Raw genomic sequence first — 14,793 nt, forward strand, 5'->3', positions numbered from 1 at the left:
CTGAACTCATTCAAAGACCCCGGGAAGCAGTACGTCTTCTCAGGACAGCTGACCTGCTTCCTGTTTCACTCCAATACAGAAAAAAAAAGCAAAGACGAGGCAAAGAAAATAACCAAGAAATTAAAACTCAGGGTGGGGGGGTGGGGGTCAAAAGTTTAAGAGATAGGGTACACCTAGACACATCGGCAGTCTGTCGCATGCACGCAGACGTGACAAATATCTGCCACGACGCTGAAAATCTGTTTTTCTTTTTCTGACTCTAAATTTCATGTAAAATATCCATCTATCCCTGTTTGGGCCGAGTGTCAGCACTCTGAGAGAATTAATCTGAGCATTTGGTTTGTGATGGTCGCTGCTGAGGGCAGCAGTAAATAAGCAGCTTTTATCCTGCTCATGTTATTAGTCATGTGCTGTGAAAAAACAATTTTCCTTTTCTAAAATTAACCCTCGAACCTTGAACGAAGCCGCATGCTCTACAGCTATCTAAGAAATTAAGGCTTTGCTGCATGTTTACTGACACGACTCTGAGGTTATTGTTGTCTTTAAATTCTAATCAGATAAAAACTTCTGGTGCACAGTGTGCTGTACATCTCCACAGGTCAGCCAGGAAGAAATAAGAAGCACGTTATACATTTTCTTTATTTGACCTGTGATTTGTCTCAGGACACTCATTTTCTCCTCAGCCTCGTAAACACTTCACCCACAGCGAGTGACGCGACTAATTATTACCATCGTTGCCCATCTGAAGTGTGACAGAACATGTGGTCTGCAGGCGATTACCTCCTCCTCCACTGGCGCTGCTCTCTGCTCAGAGTTTTAACCAGAGTGACTATGAGGCCGGCCAAACCCACGCTCCCCCCAGAGCCTCCCGCGCCACTCTCAAACCCTCTCCTGGTGCGAGCGGATGTGCGCGGCGTGAATTCCCCGGCGTCGAACCCCGGGCATCGCCCGCGCTGCAGTACGAGCTGCCGTGCCAAGTTTGAGGCTGCCAGAACAAAGCCAGCTATATTTTTAGACTGAACAACATGGCTACAGGTGGTGAGGAGTCAGAACTCACGTCCTCCACTCCTACAAGATCCTCCGGAAAAAGAAAGGCCGCCGCAGTCAAGAAGTGGAGGAATCAGAAAAACGTAGGAGGGGCTGGAAAAAAGAAATTAGAAGTGTTTCTGCCAGGAGTAGTGAAATGTTTCACACACAGAACAACAAGCAGGGTTTGGGTGTTTTTGGATATGTAGGTTGCAGGGCGTCTGCACAAAGTTAGACTTTTGAAGACCTTCGCGATGCCACAGAGAATCAAACTCGGGAGGTTTATTCACCGAAATAAACACGAGCCCAAATATTTTAGGAGCTCTCACTCAACTTTACATTTGTTGATTTAAAGAACATATTTCAGGACCTTTCAGCGCCTCTCGCGTTTTATCATATTTTTGACTTTAAAGAACTTAATCAATACTTGCCCGAAACATTTGGACGCTCCACGTTCTCTTACTTTAACGTGGGCTTCGTTGGAAAACTGGCAGAAACCTGAACGCAGCTTTCGGCCACTCGCCCATCAGCGCTTCACGGGCATGTACAGACTCATCTTCTATCAGGCAGAAAAATTCATTTTAATTAGAAAAGATTCATCTTTGGATTCTTCAAAACAAAACGCCCTTTTGGAAACTTGAGCGTGGCGACCTCAGAAATTAAAGAGAACACAGACGTGGAATCATCTCACGAATCAGAAGAACCACGTCCTGCACAGACTATATGAGGTTATTACCCAAACAAAGATGAGTCTCATCATGTTTAAGAGAACTTGATGAGACCAATGTTCTGTCTTATATGTTAAGAATAATCACATTAGAAAGCTGTGTGAGCGCTGCAGCTGTGAAAGTGTTTCTGTTCACTGGGCGAAAACACCAGGTCTCAGCACTTCACTGCCCTCCAGCTCACGCTGCAGCGGTTTGTGTGTGAAGGCTCGACGTGAAGGGGGACTGGTGCGAGCCGTCACAGCGCTTGTGCCGTGCTCTGGTGGGAGGAGCCTGAGGACTTAATGACAGCAGGAAGGGAGATTTTAAAACCTGTTATTAGAGGAAATTCGAACTCTGTCAGCTTGTTTTAAAGCTCGGGCGTGCCAAGTGCTTCCATATGTGTCTGGCTGCAAACAGGTGAGACTCGCTTTGAGATAAGTGTTTTTCTAAAAGCCGACAATAGAGTAAGGCACAGTTTGTCTTCGTGTGATGAACACTGTGGCGGCTTTGATTCTTCTCGTATCCTGTGACCACCAGTGCATCTGCGATCCGGCCGTGGCGTAAGGATAAAGAATCGTACCACCCTCACGCCGATGGTTTCGGACCCGAACTGAGCTCCTTCAGTCTTTGGAGAACACGTTCGTATTTGTGCCACGAATCTGCTCACTCTGTTTCAGAGGAAACTATGAGCCAGAATCCAGACAGACAGCAGCTCTCCTCTTATTGCCTGCGGCCATCTTTCACTCAGCTCTGACAGGCGAGAGTCGGTAACAGGAAACAGTTTGGCAGGAACATCGGGCCGACGTGCCCTTGGGCGAGAGATACAGAGAGCGGAGAGGATAGAGAGGGTGAAGGTTTGTGAGGAAGTTGATTTGTTTTATTTTGTTAAATATGATGCAGGTCGGATTGACTCTAAGGCAGAAGCTTCACTCTTACTGCCGATGATTTTAAATCATATTAAAGTCAAGCAGGAGAGAAACCGAAGTAACACGATGAGTCTGAGACTTCGTCATCAGGTCCTGAAAGCCCTGGCTGGACTCCGTCCTATGGACCTACAAGCTTTGTGACCCTGAGGAGAACCAGAGGCAGCCCAGAGCACAACGAGGACACGTAACAGAGACGTGATCAGGCATGAACAAAAGGACCTCTTAGACCATCATTTTACTTTTAAACCATCAGACTGTTTTACAGGCACGTCATTACAGTTTGTGCTCTAGAACAAATTCACTGGAGAAATCCTTGGTGATCCACAAAAACATTTTCCTCCCCGACTTCACGCACTATTTTGGGACCACAAAGCATGCTCAGCAGCCTCTGCTCAGCCTGTACAGCTGCTGGAATCCAGACCAAATTCTAATCTCAGTTTTCCAACAGCGAAGCGGTTACGTTCATCGTTTTACAGCAAAGACAGTGTGGAAGTTTCACTCTGCACAAACGCTGCACCAGGAATCACGGCAACAAAACGTTGCAAACATCTGCAGGACGAGGGCCAACAAGAGCCAGAAACACAAGCGGATCACACTGTGTAGCTAACACACACACACACCTCTCTCTCCTAGGCAGATCCTGTGTCTGCAGGCTGACATGATGTGGACCAACTGGGAGTTATGCTGGAGCTCGCTCCACCACCTCAGCTGGGTCTGACAGAGGAGGAGGAGGAGGGGGCTGAGGTCTTAGAGGTGAAGCTGCGCCTAAAGATAAAGCACTGAAGCAGGTTTGGAGAAGATAAAGACAGCAGACACACCAGAGTTTCCCAAATTTACTCCAGAGACAGCGATGAATCTAAAACCTCTGAGATGAGCTTCACTTTAAAACATTTCAGCTTCGCTCCGTTTACGCTGTCCTGTGAGGAGATGGGAAACACGCAAGGAGATGGGAAACACACGAGTACCAGTGGCACCTTCCTGTAAGACAGCTGTTTGTCTGGACTCGGAGCTGCCTGAGCACTGGGGTTTTCCTTCCATCCTAGAATTTTTGGAGTGTCAAGGTACCCTTGCCCCCCTCTGAGGCTCTGAGATTCCGCAGGTGTACCTCACCCGACCTGTCCGACCTCAGTCCAGCATGTGTCCAGATACTTCGGAGGTGTTATCAAAATGAATTCCTTTAAATTGGTCACATTCCCCTTAAACAACGTTTTCAGTGGGACGTTGACATGGTTCACAGCCACAGAGCAAAATTAAAGATGGAAGCTGGTTCTGGACACCACTTTCAGAAATGCTAATGTTACCGCCGGCTTCACACAAACAGCCGCAGTCATCGACCTGCAGTCTACCAGAGCGACGTGAAACTAGAAACAAGCAGAGCGAAACGTGAGGAAATGCTAGCAGCTGGACGGCAGCAAAACCTTCACAATAGAAGGCTTAGAAGAAAGTCAGATGTGCACACAGACACCTGTTAGGTGAAACCTTTTCAGACTTTGGGAGGCCAGTCTGACGTGGTCTCCTGGCCCATACGATCGGCCGTCAGAGCTGCCACTCTTACCTGGTAGTCAAGGATGCTGAAGCCGAGGCCTTTGTCTCGCTCTTTCTGCAGCTCCAACACCTGAATGTCCGAAGACCACAAAGCAAGCTCTCCGTCCTCATCCTCCTCATCTTCCTCCTCTTCTTCTTCCTCATCCTCTTCCTGGGTGTAGTGGGTCTGCTCCTCCCTCAGCACCACCTCTACAGGTGAGACTTGCTCCTGACACAGAAACATTTAAACGGCAGTTAAAGCACGCTCAGCGAGGACATGTTTCAGGACGTTCACACGTAATAAGTGATAAATGGGCTGGTCCTTAAATACCTCCAACTCTACCTGAGCACTCAAAGTGCTTCGTGCAACACTCTTCGTTCACCAGTTCACATTCACACACATGGACGCGCCCAAGGACACATTAGACCTGCTCTGCCTCCCGACCCATAAACCTGAGCAGGACAGGTCGACGAGCCCGGCACTGAGGAGGTCTGTCCTAAAGTAAACTTCATATTCTCCGAGCGATCGCTCTGCGTGATCAGCAGTTTAGGAAGCTAACGCTGCTAGCTCAGGTATTAGAGGTCGGGTGCTTGATTGTTTCATTGAACACTTCCTGTCATGGCAAGTGTTTTAAGAAATGTTCAGGAATGAACTCAGAATGGAGTTAAATTCATACTCCACAGAGTGACAGCAGGAAGTGAACCTGTCCATATAACAAATACAGTACACCAGGGTTCGTGATCCTTCTTGTAACCCTCCTCTTCGGGAGGTAGAGAAGGAAGGTTGGCAATTCAATCCCTGGCTGCTTTGCTCTGCATGCCAAACATCCCTGGACAAGATATCAACTCCAAGTTGCTCTCTGATGCATCCATCACTTAAGCACTTAAGCATATAAAAAGTGTGTGTGCATGTGTGTGCATGGACAGTAGAATGAAGCATTTTGAGTGCTCAAGCAGAGTAGAAAAGCGCTATAAGAACAACCAGTCCATTTATCATTTGTGTGTGTGCGTGTGTGTGGTTGCAGAGGTTACCTGTCTGCCACTGCTATCATCTCTCAGGAGAGTCTGACTGCAGAGCATCGATGACAGCTTCATTTCGATCTAACAGACAGCACACGGTTATTCTCAGAGCTCCAGCAGCATTTCAAACCAAACAATGATGCTTTTCATCTTTACGATCATAACTGCTTATAAAGTAGTTGTTACTACAAATGCCATCCCACGGCACCATAAACAGCCCTGTTCTCACTTCCTCCACACCCCGCTGCGACTGTCTGGCCGGTCCTGCTTTCGGTTCTAGTCGTAGTACTGGTTCTGGTTCAGATTCGGATTCTGGTTCCAGGTCGGCGATCGGGTGTCGGCAGCAGACCAGAGTGAACGGAGGAGGCACCTCTTTGAGGAACGACACCACTTCTCTGCGAGATTTTCCGTACAGCTGAACGTCGTTCACCTACACAAGAACAAAACATGATTACATCTCACAGTCACACAGCTGCAGTCTGTCTGATGTCCAGCAGAGGGCGACTCTGATGGTATGGTCTGTGAGACAATGAAGCTGACGATGACTTTCAGCTTGTAATCTGACCTCCAGCAGCTCGTCTTCGGGTCTCAGGACTCCGTGTCTGTCGACGGGGCCTCCGGGCGCCACCGACGAGATGTAGTGATGACCATCAAAGGAGTCCAACTCGACCCCAAGACGCAGAGTGTGGACAGGCAGCAGCTTTGATGACTTCTGCAGCTCTTCATCGTCTTCGATCACGGGATCCAAATTCACCATCTGATAAAACACAGACACACACACACTGAGTGAGTCCTGGATCTCAGCAACACTGTGAAGCTTTTAATAATTTTGAATGTCTTGTCTCACCAGGACTTGATAATTCGGTCCAAGAGCCTGCTCCCACTTAGCCCTCAGTTCTGCCTCTGTTGTTGCACACACACACACACACACACACACACACACACAGACACACACACACACACACACACACACAAAACAACAGTTTTCTCATCAGCTTCAAAAAGTGTTAAAGTGCTGCAAACAAATAGTATAGTGTGAGAGTACTGTAGTACTTGGGCAGAAGAACACTGTGATAGTTTCACTGAGATAGTCAGAGCTCAGTGGACCACTGAGAGAGAATCGCTCTGTTTGAACAGACCGTTTAGACTCCTCTACCAGCTGATGCAGAGGTCGTCCAGCGACGACCTGGGGCAAATGGATGTGGGTGGCTATTGACTCCAGACCACCTTCTGACACAGGAAGTCTTTACCACATCATAGCACAGTAGCTCTGATCATTTAAGTCATATGGATGGATGGCTGGATGACTGAAGGATGGATGGAAGAATGGGCAGAAGAAGGGATGAATGGATGGATGGCTGGATTAACAGGGGATAGATGGATGGATGTGTTGATGGGCTGATGGATGGATGGGTGTGTGGATGGATGGATGAACTGGAAGATGGATGAATAGGCAGATGGGTGGGCTGGCGGATGGATGGAAGAATGGGCAGATGAAGGGACGAATGGACAGATGGAGGGATGGCTGGATGAATTGGAAGATGGATGGATGGGTGGACACAGATGAGTGAATGGGCGAATGAATGGGCAGGTGACCTGACATGAGCGTGACCCTCTCACTGACCATGTGCGAGTCGGTCATGTGTGTGACTGTTCATGGATACGCTGAGCCGGCTTGTCGTGCAGCTCATTGGAATTCAACGTGTAAATAAAGTGTAAAGTAAGCAGCTGAGCGTCATACAGCGGTGACAGTCGCAGCAGATTACAGACTGCCGGCACCTAATTTCTGGGAGGACGGTGCCGCTGCTGAGCTGCACAAAAACACCTCCATGTTCCCACCAATCCATTCGCATGTCGAAGCGCTCTGAGGCAGCTCTGGCAGCCCTACAACAACAGCCTCTGATTAAATTAGCATTGCTAACCCCGGCCTTCACACAGCAATTAATCTGCAGCGTTTGGCTGAATAAACGGGGCAATACATCGCTGCGAGGCTGTCAGACAGCTTGGACACTTTACATCTGTCGGCCGGGAGCAGCCAAGCGGCGTGCTAAGTGTTAGCGTGGCGTTTTGGCCACTTAGCAAAGCTAATGAGGAATAAAAAGAGAGGAAATAATTCAGTGTGGAGAGCCGTGAGAGGCCTGCATCACACATCTTTAGAGGCTTTCAGAGAGAAGGCTTTTAACTGCCTGATCAGCATCATTAAACACACTTACCTCTTATTTATTCATAATAAATATCAAGTATTAAAGACGTCATCTGTCAGCGATAATGAAGAAAGGAGCTGATCTGAGGTTTTCAGTTACACAGATAACAATTCCAACACAATCCTGTTTTTTACAGCATTTCAGTGACTTTGCTTGAAGCAGAAGTAGACTCTAAACACACCTGTATGCTGTGCATAGAGTTTAAAGAAATGTGGACTGATGCCTGCATCTGTGTAAGAGAGAAGAAGAAGAACAGCAGTGGGCTTTCTTGTGACACCACAGAGGAGGAGGAACTTGTGGATGACGTACGTGGGCAGCTGACCATGAATGAACCTTTATTTATAAGAGTGTGATCCAAAGAGGAGAAAAATCAGAGAAATCCAGACTTCCTGTAACTCCTGAAACGAGCCTCTGTTATCAGGTTTAAGATAGCAGGTGTGGTTTGGAGGGAGGAAGTTTTCCCGTCGGCTGCTACGGGCATATATTTCTCGAGGTAGGCGCTATATAGCAGGAGATGAAGCTTTGTCCGAGTGTGCACCATCAGAACCTTTCACACGCAGGTCTCAGATTTGAGCAGATAATAAGTCCATGCTGAGGCGCCTCGGTTCAGATCGAACTGAACCACACTGCCATTCCTTTCTGGATCTTTGACCCACCCAAAGCCACGGAACATGCAAACAGACGTGAAGTGTTAATAAAGTCAATCTCCACCTGGAGGAAGGTGATGATGACGTAGGTCTGTCAGGCAAAGGTCGTCTAACATTAAATCTGTTTTTCTGCACTTTCACCTCCATCATTCCTTTCTTCAGCTCTCATTATCAATTTCTTGGACTTTCATCAAGAAACCCCTAGGGTCTTCAAGCCCCCCGGTCTTTTTGGGTCTTTAGTCCTGACAGACCGGAGACATTTGTCCCTGAAGACCACATAGATCCGCTGCTTCATGATTGAATGACAAGCACAACCGTGTGTGTGTGTGTGTCTCACCCCTGTTTAGCTGTGCTGAGTTTAGGTCTGTTGATTCCTGCTTCATCATCGTGGATCCAAACCCAGACAAGTGAGCTTTGACCTCCGATGACCTCCTGAGAGAAACTCGAGAAGGCTCTCTCTCCACTGACACACACACACACACACACACACACACACACACACACACACACACACACACACACACACACACACACAGAGAAACAGGAAGTAAGGATTTGTTATTTTAGGACAAAGATGTGACTGATGTATCTAAACATGAGATTTTAGGAGCACTGACGGCACTGAGCTGGTACCAGCGTGGCTGAGAGAGGCCTCAATAAGGACTGTGGATCAGGTCTGGGGGTGGGTGTTTATTGACGGCACAGAAGCGTCAATCAATCACAGAACTGAAGCTGAGGCCCCAGCAGTGAGTCAGTCCCCATAGATCCCCATGTTTAAACATCAAAGCACAAATAAACATGTTTACAGCATGATAAAAAATCTCTTTGACCATTGTGGATAATTTAAGGTTTAAGGTCGTGGCCTCTCTGATAGGTGGATGGAGTAAATTAATAAATCCATCCATCCATCCATTTGCTTCCACTTATCCTTTTCAGGGTCGCGGGGAGTGCTGGAGCCTATCTCAGCTGTCATAGGGCAAGAGGCGGGGTACACCCTGGACAGATCACCAGTCTGTCAAAGGGCTAACACATAGAGACAGACAACCATTCGCGCTCACATTCACTCGCACATTCACACCTATGGGCAATTTGGATTAATCAATTAACCTATCTCCACAAGATGCATGTCTTTGGACGGTGGGAGGAAGCCGGAGTACCCGGAGGGAACCCATGCAAACACGGGGAGAACATGCAAACTCCACACAGAAAACCCTGGCCTGATGGTGGAATTGAACTCAGGACCTTCTTGCTGTGCAGCAACAGTGCTAACCACCGTGTGCCGTGCTGCCCCTAAATGAATAAATGTGCCATTTAATAGAATTTTGTATTTATCTGAAAGTCTTTCAGAGTTTTGTTGTCTGTAATTTATTCATCGAGTCTCTGTGGGATGCTGACAGTGGTCCTGTAAGTCCATCTATCTAAACACAGAGCAGATCACCCAGGAGCCCTCAGCTCGCTCTGACCTTTGACCTCCTGACTGATGAGTATTTATTTAAGCTCACTTTCCCGTCGGACTCTCTTCATAACTCAGCACAGATAAGAGAGCCATAGAAACAACCAGATTATAACAAGTTAAAACCTGAGCCGATTTCCTCCTCTGTGCTTCCTCGGTAATGAAATGAAAAGACGTCTGGAGGAGATAAGAGCCTCGCACTCCTCCTCTTTTTTAAAAATCACCTGCTTCTCTCCGACCTGGAGGCTGACCAGTGCGGGCCGCCGGCCGACCGCAAGACAAAAAAATGACCCAGAAGCGGGCAAATTAATCTCTGTGGACGGCGTGAAGGACAAATCGCAGGCTCCTGCAGCAGAGTTTGGGGAAATTACACCGAGTTGTAAACAAATTTGTCATCTTAATCTGGGTGAGAGGATAGAGGCATAGGAGGGAGGAAGAAAAGCTGCGATAAGTTTAGCACAGAGTTAACTTCTCCTGCTGGAGCACATTACTGTTTCAGCACCATGCAGTCAGAGCTGTGTCCAGCCCCGCACACATCCCTGTGACGTCAAAAGTCAGTTTATCGTTCTCACAGAAGTGTACTCGGGCTTCATTTTCCGCCTCCTCGTTGTGTGCCGAGTCAGCGTGATCTGCAAGCCGGTGTCTAACGGGACGCTGTCGCCGGCTCTGTGCACAGTCAAGGTGCTCATTTAAGGACTCTGTGGGTCCTCTGACCTACACCCTCCCACAGAATCAGACAACCACTGTGACGCACACAGACTGAACCAGAGTGCGGTCAAAGTACTGACGCCATCATTTAATCGCACAGGACAGTACTCAGGAAACACAGACTGGCAGACAAAACTGGATTAAAACATTTATCTACCTTTATCCAACGATCTCTCCAGAGCTCTGGCTTTCTTCCTGACCAGAGTGAGAATGACAGTCTGACCCGTCTGCTTCATCACCTCCTGAACCTCCTGGTTGGTCAGACCGTGCAGACTGACGCCGTCCAGCTGTGACAGACAGACAGAGGAGGAGAAACAACAAGATAACATGAGTGCAACCGATCAAACTGAAGCCGATCCAGACCACATTCAAGATTCAGCTGAAATGATGGGGAACCAGGGAAGTGGCAGACGGCTCAAACAATGAAAGATTTTTGATTTTTATTAGCCTGAATGTGCCTCAGTTTTTCTGCAGAAGCCTCCAGAACCACTTTCCTCAGAGGAGCTGTGCAACTTCAACAATTACAACCTTTTATAGCATCACATAACTAATCAATAACCAGCCACCATATGCGGCATGGCAGGAAACTTATCTGGCAAACATTTACTCAAGGTCATGTTTTACTTTCGCTCACGCTTCATCCGTGCAAGAATCCATCCATGCACACCTGCCTCCCTGAAGCCCAAACAAGAAGGAGCTCATTCCTGCTGCTCGTATCCTCAGCTTCATTCTTTCCGTGTGGATGCAGCGCTCACAGCCGTGAATGAGTGCACGAATGTAGACCACCCAGTAAATCAACAGCTTCACCTATACGCCCAGCATTCATCTACACAACATCACCATCACTGCTGACACCACCAATCTGTCATTCTCCTCCCCCACCTCCCCTCATTCTTCAACAAGACCCAGTGACCTTGTTGAAGGTCACTGGGTCTTGTTGAGCACTCATCTTTTTCAAACTCTTCTTAAAACTAAGCGTGCAATCCAAATACTTAAACTCCCCGACTCACAGCAAGTTGGGAGTCACAAACCAAGACCACAAGCTGAGACCGCCAAACCCGATACCTCCCACAAACTCTGTCTTTAAGGATCAAGAACAGAAATGGTTCAAAATCCAACACCTGCCCAACATGAATAACTGACTGCTGGCAAAGCAAACCAAGCGCTCACTGTGGTCAGAAACCCATCCTCCTAAAGCACCCCCACAGCACAGAACACAAACCGGGTTCACTTATAATAAAATAGTAGCTTTCTTACAGCAATCAGTCGGTCTTGGACTTGGATGTTCCCACTCTGATCCGCTGCGCTGCCGGGAACCACGTGTTTAACAAACACACCGACTGCATCTGAATGGAGTGAGAGACAAACAGAGAGAGAGAGAGAGAGAGAGAGAGAGAGAGAGAGAGTTAGTGCTATTACCTCACAGCAGGAAAGTCCTGGATTCAAATCCACCACAAATATTCACACACAAACAACTGAAAGAAGATTTCAGAATAAAAGTTTTGAAAGTTTCAGTTGGTCTAGACTTGGACTGGCTGACGGTCAGAGAGCCTCATGCGTCAGAGCTCCGTGTGATGTCACAGAGCTCCGTGTGATGTCCTTCTGGGGACAGCACAGTGGTTTCTCTCTCACCTTGGCTGGTCAGAGGGTTGTGGCCGACGATGGAGATGCCGAGGCTCTGTCCTTCCATCTTGGAGAGAGTAACCTCATGGATCTCGTATCCTTCCAGATTGGGCTGAAACCACACACACACACACACACACACACACACACAGAGTCAGCTTACATGTTTTGGCTCAGAGTCACCATGTGCTTGTAAGTTCTGATCTGTATGAACTCACCGCCTTGCTGAAACGCCGCTGGGGTGGGTTCTGGGGAGGCAGCTCAGGGGTTTGGGGTGGTAAAGAGGAAACAGGGGCAGAGACAGGAGGTGGTGGGGGAGGACGTGCTGCTGCTTGTTGACCTTGGGGGTCTCTGGCGATGAGCATGTTCACGCGGCTCCCGCACGCCTGCAGTACGTGAACTACCTGGTCGCTGTTGAGGCCGCTGGTAGGTGTTGCCCCGATTCGAAGGATGTGGTCACCTGTGCGGAGGCGCCCATCCTGATTGGTGGAGAGCACACAGATGAGATCAACACACCCCAGTATTCGGTCCACTCTGGGGTAAAACTGGCCGTAAACATAAGCTTCAGCGCTCTGACATTTCTCGCCGTTGGGGTTTAACGCTCATGAGAGCACGCAGTGTGATTACACACAGACCCCCAGAAAATGGGGCTGAAGACCAGCTCTGAGCTTTAACAATCTCAGTGATTCTCTTCACACAGACGTATTTCTTATATTTTAAAGTCTAAACTCACCCTGTCGGCCACACCGTTTCGTATCAGTGTCCTGACCACCACTCCAGACGTCTTCCCGCCCACGATGCCGAAACCAAGACCAGATCCATCATTGACCAGCTCGATCTCCTCCACGTGGTCCCACTGATCCTGCAGCACAGACACAGGGTTACTGAGCGGACCACAGAAAGTTCAGCGAGATCCTCGGAACCAGAACCAGTCAGCAGACAAAGTTAAAGCATCAATATACACGAGTCCTGCTTTAAACTTTAACTGGGAGTTCTAGTGTATCAAAGCTTCTTTTACAAACAAATCAAAAAGACCAGATCAAAGTAATAATCAGTGAAAAAAGAGAATGTTTTTACTGTGTTTACTTTCTACTCAAACTACATTTATGAATAAAGATCATTATTTTAGACTGTGCACATTTTTCTTCTGCCCTCTTTGAACTGCAGGTTTTACTTTGCTATCACAAGACTTTTCCACTGGTTTCAGATGTGTTGACGTGCACAGCAGCCGTTTATCAGTGACAGACTGACTCTGCGGCAATGTGGGTGGATCCCGTCGGGCACAGAGGACCCACATCACATGCTGATGTTAACATTCATGTGTTCTGCCTAAAGAGAGGAGATCCATGTTTCTGTTTAAGTTTAATGTTACAGTAAAAAGAAAACCTTGTTCTCATTGCAGCTTGTTGATCAAAGTTATACCACGACTACTGTGCTCCTCCAGCTCGTCCACACCAAACGTCTACGGTTCATCTTTTGCTCGTCATCCATCAGCTGGTAGTTTTTCAGGAATTTCAGTGACAGCTGAAAATAAAACTGCAGCCCTGAGTTAACAGATGTCATTCTTCTGAAGCTGCAGTGCAGACAGAGCGATTCGACCCGATCAGCCCTCTCAAAGCTGCAGCTGCATCTTTTAAAAGCAGCTCTGTGAGTTGATCTTCATGTTTCTCAGTCTGCAGCCAAGCCGCCGCCTGGTTATCTGTCCCAAGGTGAAAGGTCATTAGAGTGAAGCAGGTAATTACCAGCTGAGAGCACTTCCTCCTGCCTGATAGCAGCCGCTGATCAATGAGAGGCTGCAGAGGCTGCTGCTAACACGCACAGGCAGCATTTATGAAGTGGCTGCACTCTTATTACAGTTTCCATCTGATAGACGAGGCCTTCCTCAGTATAATGAAACCGACCTCCTCCTCCTCAGCTGGTCCCAGGACGCTGGAGATAAAGCTCGATGTGTTGGACGCTCTGTGTTCAGGAGACGATGTGGTTTTAATGAAGCTCTCCGATGTTCCTCACAGCATTCCACCACCCTTAGACCTGTTTCTGCACCTTTTAGTTATAATGAGACATCCTGATGCTTTGAGGTACCTCGGTGTTTCAACCCCATCTGATGAGACGTGACAGCCGGCATCAGACTGAGCTTCTCAGGTTCCCACTGACAGTCAAACATCTCCAACCTTTCTGGACCCCTGATGCCGCCGCCTCCTGGGCACAGAGCAGGGTGTGGTGGAGTTAGTTTAATCCTGATGCAGAGGACCTGCTGCACACTCTGAGAGGAGCAGAAACACCTTCACTTTTACCTGAGAGCCTGACGGTTTCAGGGCCTCTGTGCTCACAGCAAACACTGATCTGATTTAAGCGTCTCTCTCATCTCTGCTGCACTCTGGCTGAAGTTAAGTGATAAATAAAAACTATTAAAAGCCTCCTCCTCACTCTGCTCTCACACGGTTACTGAGCTGAGTACAGGAGGACGTTAAAACGTGTGCGAACTCTGACATTTAAATAAGCCGAGAAGATTTCAGGAAGAAAAACGAGGTGTCGGACCGAGCGGGGCTGGACTGTTAATGCGAGGCGCGGAGCACAGGTTAGCCCGAGCTGTAATCACTCTGCTCCGCTCTATTGTCGGGTCATTATCACGCAGAATTACACTGTCCCCCTTGTTTGGTACCCTCCTCCTCACGCTTTGCTGGATCCGAGCCATGCTGAGGGCCTCGGATGCCCGCTTTTGTTTTATTCATGTGCTGCTTCTATTGAGGTCACGTTTAATGGAGCTGTGGGCATAAAAACAGTGCTACACTGGGCTTTAAGGCTGTTCTCCTGGCCCAGCTAACCATCAGTTAGTGAGCTCTGCTGGGCAGCTTCAGGTGTCTCTGACCTGCCATCACAGGCGATGTGCTGCACTGGCGTCAAAACTCATTTCTGCTGGAATCCGTCCGCCACCGCCAGGAAATTCTGCACTAT

General features: G+C 48.1%; 1 protein-coding gene across 13 annotated transcripts in view; it reads right to left on the minus strand.

Annotated features, from left to right (window-relative positions):
- Positions 1 to 14,793, minus strand: part of patj (PATJ crumbs cell polarity complex component) — an 82,929-nt gene that overhangs the window by 58,816 nt on the left and 9,320 nt on the right. For 11 of the 13 annotated variants that reach the window (XM_085150084.1, XM_085150088.1, XM_085150085.1 and 8 more), the window contains exons 7-17: positions 12,572 to 12,700; positions 12,057 to 12,317; positions 11,848 to 11,950; positions 11,473 to 11,561; positions 10,373 to 10,502; positions 8,392 to 8,517; positions 6,051 to 6,106; positions 5,769 to 5,960; positions 5,433 to 5,633; positions 5,216 to 5,284; positions 4,215 to 4,412 (exon numbers count right to left, since the gene is read on the minus strand). In XM_085150084.1, the coding sequence (XP_085006210.1) occupies positions 4,215 to 4,412; positions 5,216 to 5,284; positions 5,433 to 5,633; positions 5,769 to 5,960; positions 6,051 to 6,106; positions 8,392 to 8,517; positions 10,373 to 10,502; positions 11,473 to 11,561; positions 11,848 to 11,950; positions 12,057 to 12,317; positions 12,572 to 12,700 (1,554 nt within the window). The remainder of the gene's footprint in view (positions 1 to 4,214; positions 4,413 to 5,215; positions 5,285 to 5,432; positions 5,634 to 5,768; positions 5,961 to 6,050; positions 6,107 to 8,391; positions 8,518 to 10,372; positions 10,503 to 11,472; positions 11,562 to 11,847; positions 11,951 to 12,056; positions 12,318 to 12,571; positions 12,701 to 14,793) is intronic. The other 2 variants (XM_085150094.1, XM_085150096.1) reach the window with 2 other exon arrangements.

Source organism: Neolamprologus multifasciatus, chromosome 23, assembly GCF_963576455.1.
Source record: "Neolamprologus multifasciatus chromosome 23, fNeoMul1.2, whole genome shotgun sequence".
Taxonomy (NCBI): domain Eukaryota; kingdom Metazoa; phylum Chordata; class Actinopteri; order Cichliformes; family Cichlidae; genus Neolamprologus; species Neolamprologus multifasciatus.